Below are 23,054 nucleotides of genomic sequence, written 5' to 3'. Positions count from 1 at the left end.
ATGCTGCCAATGTAGATGTGGTTGGTCTTAGAATGATTATTTTGTGGTCTGTGACTGTGTTTTTTGGGTGGATGTACTGTGTGGTGCAAGAGGTGGTAAATTGTTGCAAATATTTTTGAAGTATGCTGCCAATGTAGATTTTTGTGTTCAGGTGGCTGTTTAATTGATGTAATGAGATGGATGAGTAGAGTTGAGGACTCTTGCAAAGAACTTTGTCTACTTGTATACCAAGGGCTTTTTTCCCCCTTATAAGGAAAGTAGCCAAGTCAAAAGTCATGCATCCACTCTCGCCCATTCCACTCCCATCTACAACCCTTTCACCCCTCTCATCTTAGCTCCTCATGGATGACGGGTCATCCCTGTCTCCTGCCTACTACCTCGGGTCACAACCAATGCAGCAAAGACACAGTAGCAACAACTCTGTACCTATCATTTTCACATAATGTTCTGTGGAAGGGCTGAAGTTGTTGCCAGCTGTTGTGGTGCTGTGGTTATTTCACTTCGTAAAACTCAAGGCAACAATCTTTATTATTAATTCCACCATACCTTTTAAATGTGTGATCTCAAATATATTTAGTCTCTTCCTTTCTGCCTCCTTTAAATTCCACGTCTCTGCTCCATACTGTATAATTTTATCTATTTCTATTTATTCATTTATATGGTTTAATGTCACACACTCCCCCACCCCTCCTTATCGGAAGGCTAGGACAGTGCCCCTCATAGAGGGCTTTGTAGCATGGAATTTAATGAACCATGCCCTTGGTTCAACTTCTCCGGTGGCAGGATTCGAACCGCCCTCACCTTGACCTTCGCCGCAAGTAATGATGCCCTAACCCACTCAGCCAGCGGGCTTCCTATACCGTGAGACCTCTCATTAATGGATGTTAATTAGCTGTGTTTGCGGTGTTTTTGCTGTGTTTTCGGTGTTTTTGGTGCTGTTGTTTAGTGCGTGCAATCACTGTGCCACCCAAAAACCACTCCAAAACACCGAAAACACAGCTAATTAACATCTGTCAGTGAGAGGTCTCACTGTACTGTATAATACACAAACAAAATATTGTAATTCTATCCCTCCTATACCAGAGAACCAGATACAGTCATTACATCATGTCTTACCTGTGGGTGGAAAATCAATGGGTGTGCCGAGGTAGAAGATGAGTCCATTCCTTTCACGTGTACGAACTATCATAGAGATGTCAATGTGGGTTCGGAAAGTGGTCCGATCAATCTCTGGGATAATGACGGTCACCAGGCTGTCAGGTGCATTCTCGTTGCCAAAGGTGGCCGGTGTAAAGCCTGTAGCATGGAGGGAGATGGGCGTTAGTATATCCGAGATTGGTGTGACGAGAGATGGACGGGAGTGGACAGGGTCGAGGGTAAGGGTTACTGGTCAAGGAACGGGGTAGAACCATAAGGCGGAGGGAGGAAGGAAGGGAGTGAGATGCTGGAGAAGAGGGAAGAGAGTGATAGAGTGAGTAAACGAGAAGAGAAAAATAATGGCAGGAGAATAGGCGTGGTAAACAGAAGGAGAAATGGGGAGGGGGGGAGAAGAGGGAGAATAAGAATGAGAGGATGTGAGGAAGAGGACGGATAATGAGACAACGGAAGTCACATCATCCTTTCATCCATGAATAATCTTCTGTTCAATATCTTTTATATTCTTGTTTCCATGCTCGACAGAAATCCCATATGAATTATAAATTCCTTTCATCCCATCCATCCACCTCATTCTTGATTTCCTCTCAAGTTCACTCCATCCACATTCGTTTTCCACATTCTATATACTAGTCTTTCCTCATTCATTCTTTCCATAAACCCAAACCACCTTGACATTCTATTGTATCCTATTTGACAGTTCTCTTTTCATCCCTCATTTTCTGCTTCACCTTCATATTTCTCACTCTATCCATCCTTGTAACATCTCTTTTATTTCTCATCACTCATCCCCAATCACTTCCTCTATTCCCTTGCTCATCCTCTAAAATAACACATACCCATACACTTCACCAGCCACATTCAACAAACTGATCCCTAAGAAATTAGTACATTCAATCATGTTTCACTTCCCATCATATAGTGGGACTGTATATTTTTCCAATTCGTTGAGACACTTCCCTCCCTAAGACACACATTGAACAGTCTCACCAGCCATCTCACCATTACTACTCTACCCTGTGTCAGACATTCCACATGACATCCATCTAATCTTTCGACACTACTTGAACATCATTTTTAATAACTGCCTTATAAGTCTCTTCATCCATCAGTCATTCTCTTAGCATCTCTCACTGCCACATTCAAAGCCTCCTCTCCATTTAACAACTTGAAATATTTCACCTTCCTCTCAGTCTTTTCTTCTATTCCCTCTAACCTTTCCCCTACCCAACTCGTTTTTTTTCACATTCTTTTCACTACCTTCTGAAACATGTTATTCCTTTCAGAATTCTCAGACAAACATTTGCCCCTCCTCACATCAGCTCTTTTCTTGGCCTCCTCCCTAACACTGCAGTTTGTTTCCACCTTCTTTACTTTATACTTCCATGGATTCTTTGTGTGGTGATCTGGGCTTTACAAAACTAATTGTACTTGTTAACTTGATTAAAAGGGTATGTTTTCTTATATGATTTTGTTTTCAGACTATGCTGATTTTTTTTGGTTAAAGCCTAAAGAAAGATTCTGAGTATTCTTTGAGAATACTTCACTTTGCAACCATTCCTCATATACATGCCTCCTTCTTTGACATTACCACATTCACTTCTCTATTCCATCATTCACTACTCATCCCATTCTCGACCTACACACCATTTTTACACACTTTAATACTTCTTTAAAACCCATACATTGTTTTTCTATTCCAACTTTCCCCTTTCTTTCACTACATTCTATAAAAAGTTATTTTAAATATGGAAATAAAAGTATGGAAATAAAAATGAGGATACAGGAGGTGGAATAGAATGGATACAGATGAAAGGATTAGAGATGGGAATGGAAGGTCTTCTATATTGTTGACAATGACTGACATGGATTAAAAATATTTTACAGACTGAAAAAAAGATATATCACCACACAAAAAGTAATATTTACATATATACATGAACTACCCAAAAGTACTTTTCAAATTAACTTACTGGATCACCTACAACCCATTTTGCAATTAATACATATATAATCAAATTTAGGGTTTCAAAGTATTTATGTATTAACAAATTACGATATGTACATACCAATGTGCTATACAATGGAATTCCTTTAATACATATAACTGACTAAATTTAACATACACAATCTCTGGCAATTTGTATGGTTTATATTATTGAATTCACAATTTTTTTAACATCCTACCTAACAATTTTCAAAATCTAAAATATCATTGCAAATATAAAACTCAGCAACAACAGAAGCAGATGCACACATAGAAACAAAACTTATGGGAGTGAAAGCAATTGCATAAAATGGCAAAAACTACTTTATCAAAAGCATCCAAAATCATGCACCAACTAGCTAACTTGCTAGCCAACCAACTAGAAAGACTGCAATAATATTCAATGTCCTTATTACCAATGTAACCTGTGAATCAATGCATTTCTAATACCACTTTCCTAGCTCCCTATTTTGCAATGAAAGTGGGCTAGTATAAACGCTGAAAATATCTAGAGAAAGAGAAGAGAATACAAGTAGACCTACAGAGTGTTGCCTCCCACGTTGCACCTCCTACTCAGTGTGGAGAGTGGGAAGGAAAAGAAAATAAAGAAGTATGAAACAAAAAAGAAATATGAAAACATATAAGTAAATGTCAAGAGTCATACTAGGCTATGTAAAAAAAAAAATAATAATAATAATAATAAATAAAAAATAGAATAAATCTATGTAAAAAAAAGGCTACGTAAAAAAAAGGCTATGAAAAAAAAGTGTGTTCAAAAGTTGTGTTGAGACTTGTGACAGGCTAGTACATATAATGAATAGACATTAAACATGTTGAGAAGACATTTTAGACAGAATGGAGGTTATAAAGACTGTCATGTCTGAGTTGTGCATATTGGATCAGAGAAAATAGTAAGAAATTATACTACATATCTGTAAATGATTATGAAAATAGAGCATAATGACATCACTTACACTGAGTGCAATGGTCTGGCATTAGCACAAATAAAATATGAAGATTAAATCACTAAAGCAATTATTATGAAAATAGAGTATAATGACATCACTTACACTGAGTGCAATGGTCTGGCATTAGCACAAATAAAATATGAAGATTAAATCACTAAAGCAAGGGACACTACTCTCAGAGACTACTGATATACTTGTAAGTTGATATCATAGCTGTAATGATGAATAAGAATGATTATGATAACATCAATTACCTACAAGAACAGAAGAAAATGTGGGCAAAAGTGAAGTGATTACATGTACAAATATACACGGAGTGATGTGGGTGGTAAGCTAGATGTGTATGAAGGGTGAATGGCAGAAGGAAACAGAGAATTTCAAGTATTTGGGGCTGTACAAGACAGTAAACAAAAGTACAGAAGTGAATTACAGAATAAGGACAGGAAGCAAATATTTTAGTGAAAAAAAGTATTGCAAGAAACGGGTATTTGGGGACAAGTGCAAGGAGTAGTTTAAAGTAGTGATTGTACCCATGGCACTGTATGGTGCAAAGACTCGGAGTTTATGGGAGGCAGAAAGGAAGTCTGAATGTGAATGAGATGAAATAAGGGGGTGAGGCAGAGAATGGGGAGTGGAAGGTGAGCTGTCAGATATGGTGTTTCAAAGTATGCCAAGGTGGTTTGGGCACATGGAAAGAATTAACATGGAAAGACAGACAAAATGAATGTAGAATGTAGATGCAGATCAAAGGAACTGAAGGATGTTAGTACACATACATCAGAATCATTAAGCTTGACTGATAAAAAAAAAAATTCTGTAAATGTTAGTGTAAAAATTATCTGCGCCAACTTTTGTGAAAATTTATTAAAAAATGAGAAATACAAAAAGAAGCAGGATAAGAGCTGTCAGATATGATAGATCAAAGTCTGCTAAGGTAGTTTGGGCATATGGAAAGAATAAACAAGGAAAGATTGATAAAATGAGTGTAGAGTGTAGATGCAGATGATGGGAACTTAAGGATGCCGGTATGTGTATATAAAAATAATTAAGCTACACTGCTTTTTTTTTTTTTTTCCTTCTTTTTTTTTCTTTTTAGACAGCTAATTAACGTCCATTAATAAGAGGTCTCACTGTACTGAAATTCTATATGCAAAGCAATTCCAGCTGTTGAGCTCTGTTGTGCATGCACGGTTTCATTGGATTCAACTTAACCCCTCAACTTGCTATATATATTTTTTTCTGGAACCATTTACCAGTTTTGTTCTGCCTAGCACCATTCTATTAAGCTGCTGGGTAACCTTGGAAAAAACAGGGCCTCAATTTATCAAGACCTCATATTAGGTGAAGTCTGTCCAATAGCCAAGACAAATTTGATGAAAGGTATCAATGTGAACAAAAGGGTTTTGAGCAAATGAAAATCTGCTAGCTTTAACATAAAAAAATATATATGTTGTGATAACCTACATTACTCATTCCTGGACTTAACTTCACATGGATACATGGAAAATGGAGCCTGTAATATATACATGTTCACACTTACATGTACGACAGATATGTATGAATAATTGTACACATTAACCCCTTCCATACGGTGCCGCACACGTAGGCGTCATGGACTTAGATCTCGGTGGCAGCAGCCAATGCCAGCCGTACGACGTGTCGTAGTAATACTCGCATCATAAAATATAGTCACCGCTTATATCGATCGTTCTCTCTTCACCCGTGGATTTTGATAAACATAGAAAATGCGATTACAAAAGAATTAGAAAGAATGTCATTATGGAGGGGCGACTACAATAAATATAATCAAGACGCCGATATGGCAGCCTCGCGAATACACTCGCTCCCCATGACGCCTACGTGTGTGGCACCGTATGGAAGGGGTTAAGAGTGATTGCATTTGTAAGCAAGAAACCTGAGTACTTGTATTTGACTAATTGTAGCATACAGGAAAGGAGCAACGCTTGTTAGGTTCTGTCTCATGCATGTAAATGTGAATGTGCAGAAGCACAATTTGTACACAGTTACGTGAGAATGTTCACTCGTGCAACAAGGTGAAACCACTATGCGGTGAGATTACACGTGTACTAAAGTTCACACTGGATTGTAAAGTGGCATGTTTGTGGACATAAACCTAACACATGTGCAAAAGTGGTGAGCATATACGAGAACATACTCATAAGTGTAAATCACATCCACACAAGTGAGATCACCATATGGTGTATACATGTGTGTGTGTGCAAAAGTTCACACTAGATTGTAAAAATTCATATTTGTGCATCAGAATCTAGAAACATGCAAAAGTGGTGTATGTCTGCAATATAGAAGATATGCTCAGCCATGCTTAAACTATATGACTATTCAAGCAATTAGCCTTCGAAGAGTAAAGAGACATAAAAAGAGGAGCATGCATGACAAGACATCAGTTCATATCATACCGCCTAGTTAACAAAGGAGACAATCATTCCATCATGAAAAAAAGAAAAAAATTTGGTTAGTTACTTAAACAAACGAGCAGCATCGCATAAATAAAACAATTTGATCAATCAGTCAAATTGCTCAGTGGGAGTCAGAAATGAAGCCATGCAAATATCTACAATTAAGTTGCAGGCACTGCATGAAGGACTGCATTATGATAAGTCATGCATAAAAGCTGCTGAATCAAGTCATTAAACATAGAAAACAAAGATATTATGTCAAAATCATGCAATGTTGGCTGAGGCATAAGACTCTTAACCACAATAACAACACACTTTATGAATTTTGTTTTGACAACATCTTAAAGTAAGATTAAACAGCCAAGCTCTTCCAATAGAAATAAAACCTAAAATTTTGCACCTCACTTTTGATACTCACATGACCTTCAGCCAATACATCAAAGATCTGACAATGAGGATTAACATAAAAATAAACCTTCTAAAATACATTGCAAGCACATGTTCCATCAAAATAAAGAAACTAATTACAGCCTTCAAACACTTTATATGAACAACTCTGGGCTACACTTCCGCAGCATGTTTCCAACAACCAGCAAAAGCAAACAATACTGACCAAAATTAGCAAAACAAATTATCCAGAGTAATAATCTGAATCTGAAGTCATGTGTCTGATTTCTGACATATCTGTGTATATACCAACGGCCCCACTTATACAGGATGTAGGCATGTCAAAAGGCATACACCCACTTCACTCCGATCCACCATCTTTGTTTCCCTCTCATCTTAGTTCCTTGTGGATCACAGGTCATCTCTGTCTTCTCCCCACTGCCCTGGGTCAGAAGCAACGCATCAAGACACAGCACATTCACAGCAAGGCTGGTTCATCAAATCAGCGACCACCCATATCCATCCCCTCATGCAGAAAATAGAGAAGAAGGGGAGAAATCCCTTTGGACTGAATCAAAATATCATCCACACACAATCCTTCCCATTCCTTCCTTTCATCAAAGTATCATCTATGCACAGCCATTTTTCACTCATCCCTATCTCTTGCCTCCTCCCTTGCTCATAAGACACTCTCCTCTTGCTCAAAGCCCCTTTCACTCCATCCATCCATCTCATCCTTGGTCATTCCCTCAAGTTCACACCATCCACCTCTACATTCCACACTTCTTATTAACCTTTCTTCACTCATTCTTCCCATGTGTACAAACCATCCCATTACTCTTTGATCAGTCCTATCTGCCATTTCCTTTTCCATCCCCACTCTCCTCCTCACCTCCTCGTTTATCACTCTATCCAACCTTGTAACACCTACCATAATTTTCAAACATTTCATCTCATACATATTTAAACTTCTCTCTTCTTCTCTGAAATTCAAAGTCTCCACCCCATACAGTGTTGTCAGCACAATTATTTCTGATTGTGTTCTTGTGTCCTCTTATATAATTCTTTCAACTTTCAATTTGGATAGTTCTACTTTATGCTTTGACTTAATTTACAAATCTGTAAATAGTTTAGGATGGTCTTTGTACTTGTCAATTACATCCTTCTCTAAGTTCTTTTCTTCTTCTCTTTTTATTCTTCTATATTCGTCGCTGGTGTTTTAGTAATTAACTTTTGTCTTTTTTGTCTTTCATTTCTGTCACCTCTCTCATGCTTTGTCTCTCATTTTTTACCAGTGCACAGCTTCTGTTCAGTCTTTTTTATGTACTTCTTTCTTGGTCATTTTCGTGGTGTATTTTTCTACTCCTGGGTTGTAAATATATTAAAGATACATTTAATCCTGGCTAAGTTGGAATCGAATATCTTGGATATCGGATATGTCGCACACTTTTGTGTAATGCACAATGCCATTTTTTGGAAAATTGTACCTGAAATTAGGTGGGTTTATACCTTAGACTTTCTTTATAACATTTTGTATGTATGTTCCCCAATTAATCTTACATGGGTTTACTGTAATCCATTTCTTCTCTGTATCCATAAATTCATAATCCCTCCAGTCTGCACCTTTAGAGTATTTGCTGTGTCTTGATGCATTGCTTCTGACCCAGGGCAGTGGGTGAGATGCAGGGATGACCCATCATCTAGGAAGAGCCAAGAAAAGAGAGAGGGAGGGGTGGTGAATGGGAGTGGAGTATGTGGGGATGAGATGGGTGGGAGTGGATTTATGCTTTTGACTTTGGCTACCTCCCTTGAATGGGGGAAAAAGCCATTGGTATGTACTTATGAATTCCTCCTAGTTTGCTTCTTCTAAGAATTTTTCAACTCTAAGTAATCCGTTTTCCTACAATTGAGTCTCCTTTGCCTGTGCAATTCATTCCTTGGCTCTATTGCCTCATCCTCCAGCTGAAAGTCAATTGTTACGTGATTACCTTTCCTTATAGGACAAAAGTAGTTAAAAAAGAAAAGTGAAAGAGTGTAAGAGAGTATGAGAGAATGAGAGAGAGAGAGAGTGTGATAGTGTGAGAAAGTGTGAGAGAGTGTGAGAGAAAGTGTGAGAGAGAGAATGTGAGATAGTGTGTGTGTGTATGTGTGAGAGAGTGAGAGAGAGTGAGAAAGAGAAAGATAGTGTGAGCAAGAGGGAGAGAGAGAGAGAGAGAGAGAGAGAGAGAGAGAGAGAGAGAGAGAGAGAGAGAGAGAGAGAGAGAGAGAGAGAGAGAGAGAGAGAGAGAGAGAGAGAGAGAGAGAGAGAGAGAGCATTTGAGTGTATGTATTTACCTAGTTGTATTTTACGGGAAGGGGAGCTATGCTCGTGGTGTCCCGTATTCATATCTCATTTTATCTAAACTATTTCTAAATTCATGTATTGTTTTTGCACACACTACTTTCTCATCTAACTTGTTATGTGAGAGAGAGAGTGTGTGTGTGTGAGAGTGTAAGAATGTCTCAGTGTGTGAGTGTAAAAATGTCTCAGTGTGAGAGAGATAGAAATAGAGTGAGAGAGAGAGAGAGAGAGAGAGAGAGAGAGAGAGAGAGAGAGAGAGAGAGAGAGAGAGAGAGAGAGAGAGAGAGAGAGAGAGAGAGAGAGCATGTGAGTGTATGTGAGAGAAAGTGTGTTTGTGAGAGTGTAAGAGTGTCTCAGTGTGAGAGATAGAAATAGAGAGAGAGAGAGAGAGAGAGAGATAAAGAGAGAGAGTGAGTGTGTGTGTGTTCTTGTGCATGCACTTGTGTTTGTGCATGCATATGTACATTTCCTAAAAGTCTGCATACACCTGCTTTCCCTAAGAATTAAGAAGTCCAGTTTACGAATAACGGCACTTACTCAGTCTGCAAGTGCGGCCTAAGTAAGGTCGGACACAAGCGCACTCGTAGTCGTTCCAAAGGTCAAAGCACTCGCCCCCATTCAAGCAAGGGCTTGGTTTGCACTGTTCTTCACGTGAACACCCCTCCATCATGTTGACCTGAAAAAGGCAAATTAAATCAAGTTAGTCACACATCAAGCCCACATCCTTGCTGTGAACTTCTCTATATCATGCCTTCCTCTGAATGAATTATGTAGTTGGAGGGAACCTATGGAACCTCTCATACCTCTTCTGTCAGGCAGTAGGACTCTCTTGAAAACTTTTTTATTATTATTATTATATATATATATATATATATATATATATATATATATATATATATATATATATATATATATATATATATACATACTACAGGTGAAAAATGTAATCACACATTTGTCAATAACGTAGAAACCACTGTTGGAGTAGAAAAGACTGGAAACGGGGAATCTATATATTTCGATTGCAATGGTCCCCGGACATAATGTCCGGACTCTTCATCTCCAACCTAGTGAAAGCTCATTTGCCTCCTGACCTCACATACGGAGTGAGAAGAGGGTAGAGATATCTTCCCATGTTCCCCTTTCTTTTGTGAAGGGTGCTACTTAAACAGTACGCCCTCTCTCTTATTTGTATCTACTGAAGAGGATTGCAGTTTGCAATCGAAATATATAGATTCCCCGTTTCCAGTCTTTTCTACTCCAACAGTGGTTTCTACGTTATATATACATACATACATATACCAAGGCTTTTTCCCCCTTACAAGGGAGGTAGCCAAAAAGGAGAAGGCATAAAATCATTCCCACCCATTCCATCCCTGAACACGCTCCACACCCCTCCACCCTCCCTCTCATCTTAGCACCTTCAAGAATCACTTACCCACATATCGTCTGTGACCAAAGATGGGACAAGTTTATATTCGTTGACTGCGGCATCTTCCATACAACCCGTGAAGAAGTAGGTACCTTTTGACAGGATCTTTAAGTTCTGAGTGGCACCCCCTGAAGATGGAAGGATATCACAACTAAAGTATCGATTTGAAGTGGTAGTATTAACCCCCTCAACATGGTCATGCTCTTTACAGATTCAATTCTGACTAATGTTAGTTGATCTTCTTCATCTGATGAAACAAACACAAGAATATATGGGGTTTGGACTATCAACACCACATTTTAACATTCAACCTTTCAAATGAATCCCTATATGGTGTATTGACTGCACAAGTTTTATGTAGACAATATTTTAGGGTAAAAGGGCAGGGTTGCCAGATTCTGAATACAATATCACTTGTACAACTATTTAATAAACATTGAAAATTATCGTACAAATCGTATGAAATACAAAAAAGTATCACACAAAATGTACGACAATGAGGAATACTATTGTGCATTGTAAAGAGGGTTATATAATCGTATATTATATTATAATTATTGTATGTATGGCATCTCTGCAAAAGGGGAACTGGGAAGGGGGGGAATGTCTGGATGGGAGAAAACAGAAGATAGGGATGAATGAGAGAGAGAGAGAGAGAGAGAGAGAGAGATAGAGAGAGAGAGAGATAGAGATAGAGAGAGAGAGAGAGAGAGAGAGAGAGAGAGAGAGAGAGAGAGAGAGAGAGAGAGAGAGAGAGAGAGAGAGAGAGAGAGAGAGAGAGAGAGAGAGAGAGAGAGAGAGAGAGAGAGAGAGAGAGATAGAGAGAGAGAGAGAGAGAGAGAGAGAGAGAGAGAGAGAGAGAGAGAGAGAGAGAGAGAGAGAGAGAGAGAGAGAGGGGGGGGGGGGGTTTGAGCAAAAAGTAATGATCTCTACACAATCTTGATTGTCCATTGTCAGTAGGCATGTCATATTCTCCACAAAAATTTTAGGTCATATACTATGTATATAATTTTACTAAATAATAGAAGAGGAAGAACAAGACAATGAAGAAAAAAAAGAGGAAGAACAAGACAATGAAGAACAAGAAAATGAAGAATAACAAGAAAATGAGGAACAAGGAAATGAAGAACAAGAAAGTGAAGAACATGAAAATGAAGAAGAAAATGGAGAAGGAAATAAAGAACAAGAAAATGAAGAACAAGAAAATGAAGAAGAAAATGAAAAACAAGAAGATGAAGAAGAAGAACAAGACAATGAAGAAGAAGCAGCAGCTACAGAAGAAGAAGAAGAAGAAGAAGCAGCTACAGAAGAAGAAGAAGAAGAAGAAGAAGCAGCAGCAGCTACAGAAGAAGAAGAAGCAGCAGCTACAGAAGAAGAAGAAGAAGCAGCTACAGAAGAAGAAGCAGCTACAGACGAAGAAGAAGAAGAAGAAGAAGAAGAAGAAGATGATATTGGCAGCTTACCGAGATAGGTGGTACTGAAAGACGTCTCGGAGACATTGTTGGTACTCTGGGAGGATGTCACTGGATGAATGGTCACATCCTGGTCTGCAATCAAGTTGGCATGCGAGTCATTGACCCGCATGATGACGTTATGCCACTCTCCATCATCCAAGCCGCCACCTGAAAATATGCCTGCCCACCTGAAGCAGGTAAGGCAAAAGGTTGGTATTGGTTATACAAAGGTAAGGCAAAAGGTTGGTATTGGTTATACAAATGTCACTTGTGTCACGCAGATAATCTAATTCAGTGTTTCTCAATCTTTTAACCCTTGCGTAACCTTTAAAATAAATTGCATGTCTCAAGGAACCCCTGCACACACACACACACACACACACACAAAAAAAAAACACATATCTTTTTCATTTTATTTTCATCGTAATAATAGGTTAGATAGGATGATGTCTACATTATATTATTACAATGACCAAGAATATGTTGTGCATGTTAAATCATATTACGTATATACATACATACATATACCAAGGCTTTTTCCCCCTTACAAGGGAGGTAGCCAAAAAGGAAAAGGCATAAAATCATTCCCACCCATTCCATCCCTGAATACACTCCACACCCCTCCACCCTCCCTCTTATCTTAGCACCTCCTGGATGACGGGTCATCCCTGCACCTTGTCCACTGCCCTGGGTCAGAAGCGTATATGAATTTAAATAAAAAATCAAAGTGCATTAGCTTATTTCACTTGTTCTTGCAGAAACCTTAGGGACCTTTTGCAGAACCTTAGGGTTCTGGGGAAGCCTGGCTGAGAAACGCTGATCTAATTACTCAACCTGAACAAGTTCCTGATTCCCTCTATCCATTATTACTAATTTTCTCTTGTACACACACACACACACACACATTTTACACCGTCCATTTTCATTACCCAATTTATGTTTATCAAACACTAAGTCTCAAATATATTTAGTTTTTACCTTTTTGTCTCGTGTTGTGGGCACAATTATTATTGCATTTTGATAAGACACCTCATAGAGTTTTAATGTGGAAATTGGAATATATAGGATTCAATTGGTGCATTTTGGAATGGATGAAAGATTTCTGAGATGAGAAAATCATGAAAGCAGCTGTGAAGGATGAATTGTCATCTCTCAATTAAATATTTACCGAAATCCTCACTTAAACCAGCTTTTTGAATGAAATCGTTCTTACTCATTTAGGAATGAAGACTTCAGGTTGAGACGACCTTCAATGAGATCAAGGCTGAAGTAGGTCTGGCCTTGACCGAGGGCAAGGATGCCATTCGGTAGTGTCGTCCGGAAACGGAACTTGAGTTCATATCCTGAAGGAAGAAAATTGGGTGAGTTGAGGATGGAATGTACACATACGAGTACCCAGTGAGTGCCACAGTGCCATATAGACATGGACCATAATGCTAACACACTCAACACATCAATGACGTGGTATGTGCGAGTTCAGAAATCGAAGCATGTCAATGTCACATGAATGTAGGACTATTAGGCACATTTCTAAACAACCTAAGTTAATGCTTGGCAATGTCACATGCCCTGCTGGGCAAAGGCACACTCCCATCAGTGCCCACACAGATAGAGTCCCTTCAGTCCTCTTACATGCCACACGTGTGCCCCACGTCACGAAATAAACCAGGTTACTCTAAATAACACGGGATCTTTCACTGTCACCCTAACATACAGAATGGAGGCAATGAAGGCATGGAATTGAAATGAGGAGTAAGGAGGGAGATGAAGGTAGAAAACTGAAGAGACAAGGAACTGAAGCATAGGGAGACTGAGACAAAAGCTAAGAATGGAAACAAGAGAAGCAATAGAGAGTAAGGGTGGGAATGAGGAAATAAAATAAGGACACAGGTATGGTATGAAGTATGGCCAGAGGGAGGAACTGTTGCGGAAGTCAAGAAACTAAAATCAGGACATCAAGCAAGGTACAAAGGTTCAATGCATATAGCATCTCACATAATCCACAAACTGGTTTGCACAAACATGTGGGGGTTCAAAATTGCCATTCGGGGACTGACCTAAATGAATTCAAGCTATGTTACTGATTTCTCTTATAGTCCTTCCCAAGGTACAAAAGTTCAATGCATATGACATCCCACCTAATCCACAAACTGGTTTGCACAAACATGTGGGGGTTCAAAATTGCCTTTTGGGGACTGACCTAGTTGAATTCAAGCTATCTTATCAATTTCTCTAATAGTTCTTCACGTGCTCAAAGAGATGTATGCAAACCAATCTGTTCAGTCAGTAGGGCGAGCTGAAATTTGTACTATATACAAGTTTTCGAGAAAAAAGAAAAGGATTGGATCATTGGAGATGAGAAAGAGGGTAACGGTAAGGTAAGGAAGGTAATGATGGGTAAACAATCTGGTCAATGTTAACGAGGGCAATCCACACAGAGTTAGTTTAATTCTAAACAAATATCTGATGCTTATTTCAAAACTTGATTAACAAAATATACAACAGTTTACAATTTACTGTTTTTCATATCCAAATGCGCATTTCACCATGGATATTATTCCAGTATCAACTCTTACAGATTCCTACTAATTTAGTCTTAAAATACAGTGACAATGATATGAAATGGAAGTAGTAATATGTTGACACAAAGACTAAACAACTTTTGTGGCTGAAATGGATTCATATGGTTCATATGGGACTCCACCATAAGCAGAACAAGGTGTCCTATATACACACAAACAAACATTACTAATTACCATTTTCTTAAAAAAAAAAAAAAAAAAAAAAGTCTATTCATACATAAATTTGATTTAGCACTATTAGTAGTTTTTTTTTCTATACTAACCTTCCAGGCGGTCAGAATTAATGCGTACATAAGACTCTCCAGCCATAGAGAGTGTGGTAGCCAGCCGGCAGGTGTCACCCGTAAAACCGTGCGGGCAGTGGCACTTGAAGTCGTGAGTGATCTCGTCATAGAGGAGCGCCTCACATGTGCCTCCGTTCTCGCACACCACATCTAGACACCCTTCAAGGGCCACAGAGCAGTTCTTCCCACCAAAGCCTTCATTACACTCACACATATAATCAGCCAACTGAAACAGAATGCCTATACATTAGAAAAGTGTTCCTGAATCGTAGTGCACTGATATGGTAATTCTACTTCATAAGAGACAGGACAGACCTCTGTACTTACTGACCATTTAGCTTTGTTATCAAAAACGTTAAGAAAGTGCTTTCCAAGATTCTTATAACCTGAGTAAAGTTATATGTACACCCACACAAACACCCACCATGAGCATAGCTCCCCTTCCTGTATAATACTACTAGGTGTATATATATATATATATATATATATATATATATATATATATATATATATATATATATATATATATTATATAGTGAGAATGTGAGAGAGAGGGAGAGGGAGAGAGAGGGAGAGAGTGAAAGAGGGGGGAAGGGAGTTAGAAACAGAAAAAAAGAGAGAGAGACAGGGAGGGAGAGGGAGGGAGAAATAGAGAGAGAGAGAGAGAGAGAAAAAGAGAGAAAAAGAGAGAGAAAAAGAGAGAGAGAAAAAGAGAGAGAGAGAGAGAGAGAGAGAGAGAGAGAGAGAGAGAGAGAGAGAGAGAGAGAGAGAGAGAGAGAGAGAGGGGGTGGGAGAGGGGCAGAGAAAGAGATACAGAGATAAAGCAAGAAATAAATAATGAGATTAGGAAATATAAATTCATTGATAAAGAGAAAGAGAGAAGTGAGGAAGAAAGGAAGTGAAAGAGCATGGAACATTAAGTAAACCTCGACGAGCCAAGAAAAGAACCAACAGAATTACATAACCCACAGTACCTTATCAACACAATTTCCTTGGACGCAGGGGATGTAGCGTTCGCATTCGTCAATCTCTATTTCGCAGTCGTAGCCTTCGTAACCAGGCCAACAGGAGCACGAGTAGGCATTGATGCCGTCTTCACAGGTTCCGTGTACACAGGGGCCAGGTGCACATTCGTCAATGTTGATCTCACAGTTAATACCTGGGGACCAGGTGCAAAACAGGGGCCAGGGAATGGAAGAAAAGGGAGAATTACTTGGTGCTGGTAGGTCAGCAGAGGAGCACTGCCTTAAACATATAATAAGAAAATGTTTTTATGTTGTAAAGTGGGCTCCAGTGGTAGTGTGTGATGTGGGTGAGGTTGGTGCAATACATTGGCTCCAGTTTAAAGCAAGGGCCCCTCATTAGCAGGTACAAGTAGGGCCAGACGAAGGGGACCCCAACATGAATAAAGAAAAAGACAAAAAAATAGAATAAATTAATAAATAAAAAATAATAATGATAATAATAATAAAAAATAATAATAATAATAATAATAATAATAAATAAATAAGTAAAAAAATAAACAAATCACAGCACAGATCAAGTAAAAAATAGAACATGTAAATACATATTCAATCACGAGCCTTAACCATCAGCTAAAAGTAACCCCAGGAAGGTTCGGGTGCTTCTACAAAACACCATTTGTGCTCAGGGGGGTCCCCAGCCCTTGGAATGGAACTCCCATAGCTGGTGTAGGGTCTTTTGGTAGAAAACAGTGATATCTGGCACCAGAAAGTGATCTGCAGTAGATAATACACTTATACATGGAGAAAATTGTGGGTTTAGTCCTAGCCTCCTGATGGGGGTGAGTGTGTGACATTAAACCATATCATCATTATCAGGTGTGTTTCATGCTGGTAATGCAGGAAAGAAAGCTTACTTCCAGCCTTGTTTATGGGCTCTAACAAACTATACTCTGGACTAAACCTTTCTCTAAATTCATCCATGGGTTATTATTCTGGGTTAATGCAAGACAACACTTGGGACAAGAGCACTTAATTCCCAAGACTGTTTCTATGTTATTCATTAAAAATGGTAGAGAGAGCACAGCAGCTGCCTATTGTCAGCTCTCCATATGTGAAAAAGTTTAAGAAATTGCCAGCCCCTCATGGCTGCACCTCCTGAAAGAGGCAAGGTGGTTGACGGGTTTTGAAAATGGGCAGCTTCAAGAGTTCTGTAAATCATGCAGTAGGGATGTCCAGTTCCTTTTTTGTTAATTCAGGTGTGAGGCAAGGGTGTGTGTTCACCCGAACCCTTTTCAACACCTGTATAGACTGGGTATTGGACTGAGCTGTCAATCTCACTGCAGAACATCTATTGGCAACACTAAGGTATTTGACCTTGTCTTTGCTAATGATGCTGTCCTTCTTAGGGAGTCACTGGAGGTCCTGGTTGTAGCCCTCAAGACACTGAGGTCTTGAAAAGCTTCACATGCCTTGGTAGTGTGGTGTATAACAGTGGTGAGTCATGTCAGGAAGTACTTGGAAGGACTGGCTCTCCCCATGGTGTTATGGACTCAACTCAAGCAGAGCATATGGCAGTGTCAACATCTATGCAGGAGGACTAAGATTTGAATCTTCAAATCAACTGTGCCTCCTGTCTTGTTTTACAGTCCTGAGACATGGACAATGAATGCTAAGTTGAAGAAGTGTCTCAATATCTTTGGTATCAAGTGCCTTCGAAAAATTATGGTGCATGGCTAGTATGACTTTGTATGAAACCAGACTGTACAGTGAAACTTAGTCTGGGCCAGTTACCACCATAATTCATAAACATCAAATCCAGCTATATGGGCACGTGGCGCATTTCCCTGATGTTGATCCTCCTTACAGGGTCTCTTGTGGAGACAACCCTCAATGGAGGAGACAAATGGGTCGCCTACAGAATTCATAGCTGGGGCGAGTTGATTAAGCCTGTTGAGAGTTGCTTGGAGTGGGAAGGAAGGGTGACTGCATGGAAGCTTGCTCAAAGAGACAATGTGCATTGTATTTTGCAGGAGAAGAGCTATGCTCGTAGGGACCCACAGTTGTATCTTTCCGCATCCAGTTCTTTCTTAAAGTCGTGTATAGTTTTAGCACTCACTGTTTTCTCTTTCAATTTATTCCATGTAACTATCACTCTATGTGGAAAGCTATTCTTTTTCAGATCTCTTCTGTAACTGTCCAGAAGAGATCTGAAAAAGATCAGCCTCCACCGAGTGTCTGTCAGTGTGTGAATGAAGCAACATTCCACCTGATATATGCTCCAAATTTATGATAATACTAGTAATCATGTCCTCATTCATGTATTGAAATGCCACTCTTATGTTTTTTAAAAATATTGTCTCTCCTGTAATTTTCTTTATGTGTACTTCAGGTGATTTTTCCTTGCCTATGTGATTCATTCCTTGCCTCTATTTCCTCATCCTCCAGCTGAAATTCGATTGCTACATGGTCATTTTTTCCTAGGAGGCAAAGATGGTTCAAGGACTTCATGATATCTGGCTCTTTGGTTATTATCAGATCTAATTTTGTGGTAATGTCATCTCCTCTTACCCAGGGCACTTGCTTTACCCATTGAGTCATAGTGTTTTCCATTGATATAATTAACAGGGTATTTCCCAAGAATTCTGCTTTGCCACTTGCTTCCCATTCCTCCCTGTTGTCCTCACTGCAATTAGAATCTACAATAAGGACTAATTAAATTGCTCATTCAACCCAATAATGAATTTTACACATCAATGTCTCCCACTAGCGATGTGACACATTATCATATCTCTTTTGCAACTGTATGCCAAACCCCCACCGTCTCAACCTTATCCCAAAGAAATGAGAAAGTATACCTGCAAAACTAGTCAGGATTAAATTATCAGACTGACTCCTGGGTTTCCTACTTTCACTATATATATATATATATATATATATATATATATATTTATATATATATATATATATATATATATATATATATATATATATATATACACACACACACACACACACACATACATATATATTTACTCCCCCCTCCCAATGTTATCAGTGTTTCACACTCAGCAATTTCCTTGTGATTATATATATATATACATATATATATATATACATATTCCAACACTTATAGAAAGGAAATTCGTTCCCACAAAAGTTGTGAATATCATTGCAACTTAGGAAAAATGAGACTGAATGGGAATCTTTTTAATGAAAAAAAAAATCCCCTATCACTGAAATACACAAACTTCTACCATAAACTACTGTACATGTATATACATATATGTATTCATCTGAACATGGAATAATAGATCATAAAGATGTTTGTACACCACAAGGAGACCACCAGGTCAGCACTGGGTACTATGTACAACACATGAAATCACCATGACTAAAGTTGAGAGGTACGCACCTGTATATCCAGGCACACATTGGCACTCGTAACCTCCAGCTGTCTCGTAGCTAAAGTTCTGGAACACCTGCAAGTCCTCATACAGAGTGCGGTTGCTGCGTTCCAAGCAAGTGCCGCTGTTCAGGCAAGGCGTGCTGGAGCACTCGGCGATGTCCTCCTCACAGTTTTTGCCTGCATGCATGAAAGAAGCACATGGGGAAGGGTGATGGGTATGGTAAAGGCTAACTGGGGAGGTCAATCTTTCTTGGTCATGCACAACAGGAAGGGAGGAATAAATCTACAGATGATATGACATCACGAGAGCCATGAACAAGCCCCCCCCCCCTTTTCCATCCATTCACATCTGAGTCATTAATTTAGTAAAATATATATATATATATATATATATATATTTTTTTTTTTTTTTTTTTTTTGCTAAATTAATGACTAAATCTGGGAATTTGTAATGAGCAAAGAAATATATGCAAACATTGTGAACCAAGTACATAGAACATAAAAGGTACTGCAAAAGGACAATGTATTATGTACAGTTACCCCCATCTAATTTTGTCTATATTTTCAAAATACTTAATTCAAGGCCTTCTGCAACTACTGCTTTTGAACAAATATTTTGGAAATTTGGGGCAGTACTTATCTCTACAGCACAACTTCTTGTGATATAAATATGCATACACAGCAGGGAACATGGTGCAACACAGTAGAACTACTGAACCTAAAATGAAGCTGCAAAAATGCATCTCCGTTTAATGTTCTGACGTTTTTCACAGGTTCCTGTCTAATGCTACAAAAGCCCTCTGTGAGGGGCACCATCCCTGCCTCCTGATAGGGGGGGGAGTGTGTGACGTTAAACCATGTCCTCATCAAACCTGTCTAATGCCAGATGACTATTCAAATCTAGGGAAGTCAGGGACCAACAACAGGTAGCTCTAAGTGACAATCCTATTAGATGAATGTCAGATAGTCATCTCCCTTCTCTGCATCTTCTCTTCCCCAATTATTCCCTCTGTTCCCCTCCTAATGCTCTCAATTAAAACCCTTCCATATGCCTTTCCAACTACACTTAACACTTATCTCTCTCAAGCCACTACATTTGTATTTATCCCCCTTTACTTTGAATACATACATACATATACCAAGGCTTTTTCCCCCTTACAAGGGAAGTAGCCAAAAAGGAAAGGCATAAAATCATTCCCACCCATTCCATCCCTGAATACACTCCACACCCCTTACTTGAATAGTGGAACTATATATACATGCCTCCAGTCCACTGGCATACTTCCCTCTATTAGGCACACATTAAACAATCTCGCTAGCCAATCCACTATAACTGTTCCTAAATCTGTCAAACAGTCCACACAACATCCCTATAACCTTTCATCTTTTTTCAATACTCCAACAATAGTTATTTTCCTGGCATCTTTCACTGCTACATTCAAACCCTCCCAAACCTTCTCCACATTCAACAAGTCCCTGAAATAATCTACCCTTACTGCCTTCACTTTCATTAGGATCTGTAAATTTAATTTTGTAAATGCACATGCAAATGAAATCTTTACAGCATGCAATAATGTTTTGGAACTTCTGTGCACTGTGCTGCCTTTTATCTTCTATTAACAGAATATCTACCTGCTAGATACTTCCCATGACATGCATCAACATAGTACAGGCTAGAATCCCGCTATGAACTGCTCAGTCAACTCACCACAAAGGAACTGTACTTGCAATTTTTCAGAAATAGCCACTTCCTAATATATGTAAACAAGGCCATTTTTTTCCTGTTGAGAAACTCCCCCTCCATTTAAAACTTATTTCTGCTACCAGTTGTGTATTCATGCTCTCTTTTTCAATATTATGTACTAAACAGACATGCACAGCCTAAGAACAGACAGTTTCATGTAGTTGAGGGTAATCCTGAAGGGTTCTCAATCTAAGACACCTGAGAGGCTAGAACTGAAAGCCTCAGCTGCAAAAAACCACCTGTCCTTAGCCATGGAACTATCTCTAAAGTACTGTACATCAGTGAATTGGAGAGGTTCACCTGTTGCCTTATAGCCACACTGTAACTATGCTGAAATGCACTTGTATGTACATGTCCCAAAGGCCTTATACCCCCTTTGCAAGGGGGTAGGTGAATCAAAACATATTCACATAAAAATATCCTATTCAGGTCCCTCTCTCAGCACCTTAGTAATGAAGAGTTGTCCTTCCCTTTGCTATATTCTCCTTGCTAATCCTAACTCAAAATCACTCATTACAACTTCCTACCCCACATGCCTGACCCCACTGAAACAAGGTGATGGTCTAATGGACTGACCCGTGTATCCGTCAAAGCATCCACAGATGTAGTCTTTGACCTGGTCAGAGCAGGTAGACCCATGCTGGCAGGGTGAGGAGGCACAGTCATCAATGTTGATTTCACACTCGTCGCCTTTGAAGCCCGTGTCAGTGCAGTTGCAGGTGTACTCATTGATGCCATCCACACAAGTGCCGCCATGCAGACAAGGGTCAGACTGTAATAAGAAGAATAAAAAACATTTTAACTTTATTGGGACAGGAACTGTACAATGAAATTCTAGTTCTGCAATCAGAGGAAAAGAATAATGAAATTCTAACTCTCCAGGGAAGAGAAGTGCTAGTCATATGGGAGATGATTAGGAACAAAGATGTCCACTTATGTTTTACTGTTTGGATTGAGGGTCTAATAATGAACACCTATAAAGGTGGTCCTACAAGGAAGACATCAAAAGTAATATATCTTTTTTGTCTATCTTCAAAATACATCAATAAATCAATAAATCAAAGTTTGTTAAAAGATAAATAAACTAATAAACATATAATTACTTTTTAACCTAACATCCTCTGCCCATATTCCCACCCATCTCCATCCCAATCATCAACCACCACTCACCTCGCACTCATCAATGTTGGTGGCACAGAGATCATCGGTGAATCCTGGTAGGCAGTCACAGGTGAACATTGCAATACCGTCAATACAGGTTGCGTTGTTCTGGCAGGGATTGCTGGCACACTCATCAATATTCCCATCGCAATCAGCACCTGTGAATCCAGGCTGACACCTGCACTCATATCCATTGATGATGTTAATACAGGAGCCGTTATTTTTGCATGGGTGAGACAGACACTCGTCAAACTCGAGCTGGCAGTGGTCGCCGGCAAATCCTGGCTGGCAGTAGCACTGGTATGATCCCACTGTGTTGGTGCAGATGCCGTTCACACAAGGACCATGACCCTCCGGTTCACATTCGTTCACGTCCTCCTCACAGTTCTTTCCTACGTGTCAAAAGGAGTAGAAAAGATGTTTCAGAACATTCACAAGGGCTTAAAAACATTTCTGTACCAATGACCTTATTTGTCTACACCAGCATTTATCAACCAGGGTTCCCCAGAACCCTACAGTTCTGCAAAAGGTCCCTTAGGGTTCCGCGAGAACAAGTGAGATAAGCTAATGCACTTTTGATTTTTTATTTAATTTCATATACATAATATAATCAAACATGCATGACATATTCTTGGTTATTGTAATAACATAATATAGACATCTTCCTATCTTATCTATTATTACTATGAAAATATAATGAGAAAGATATGGTATGTGTTTGTTTTTTTTTGTGCAGGGGTTCCTTGAGAA

General features: G+C 39.1%; 1 protein-coding gene across 5 annotated transcripts in view; it reads right to left on the bottom strand.

Annotated features, from left to right (window-relative positions):
* Nucleotides 1-23,054, bottom strand: part of crb (cell polarity complex component crumbs) — a 283,212-nt gene that overhangs the window by 44,106 nt on the left and 216,052 nt on the right. For all 5 annotated transcript variants that reach the window (XM_076190525.1, XM_076190523.1, XM_076190524.1 and 2 more), the window contains 10 exons: nt 22,314-22,696; nt 21,720-21,915; nt 19,406-19,576; nt 16,003-16,187; nt 15,008-15,254; nt 13,376-13,505; nt 12,172-12,350; nt 10,715-10,836; nt 9,814-9,952; nt 1,117-1,296 (listed from right to left, as the gene is read on the bottom strand). In XM_076190525.1, coding sequence (XP_076046640.1) covers nt 1,117-1,296; nt 9,814-9,952; nt 10,715-10,836; nt 12,172-12,350; nt 13,376-13,505; nt 15,008-15,254; nt 16,003-16,187; nt 19,406-19,576; nt 21,720-21,915; nt 22,314-22,696 — 1,932 coding nt within the window. The remainder of the gene's footprint in view (nt 1-1,116; nt 1,297-9,813; nt 9,953-10,714; nt 10,837-12,171; nt 12,351-13,375; nt 13,506-15,007; nt 15,255-16,002; nt 16,188-19,405; nt 19,577-21,719; nt 21,916-22,313; nt 22,697-23,054) is intronic.

The sequence above is a fragment of the Oratosquilla oratoria genome, chromosome 9, assembly GCF_046742065.1.
Source record: "Oratosquilla oratoria isolate Oo_2021 chromosome 9, ASM4674206v1, whole genome shotgun sequence".
Classification (NCBI taxonomy): domain Eukaryota; kingdom Metazoa; phylum Arthropoda; class Malacostraca; order Stomatopoda; family Squillidae; genus Oratosquilla; species Oratosquilla oratoria.
This window is presented reverse-complemented; position numbering and strand designations above follow the sequence as displayed.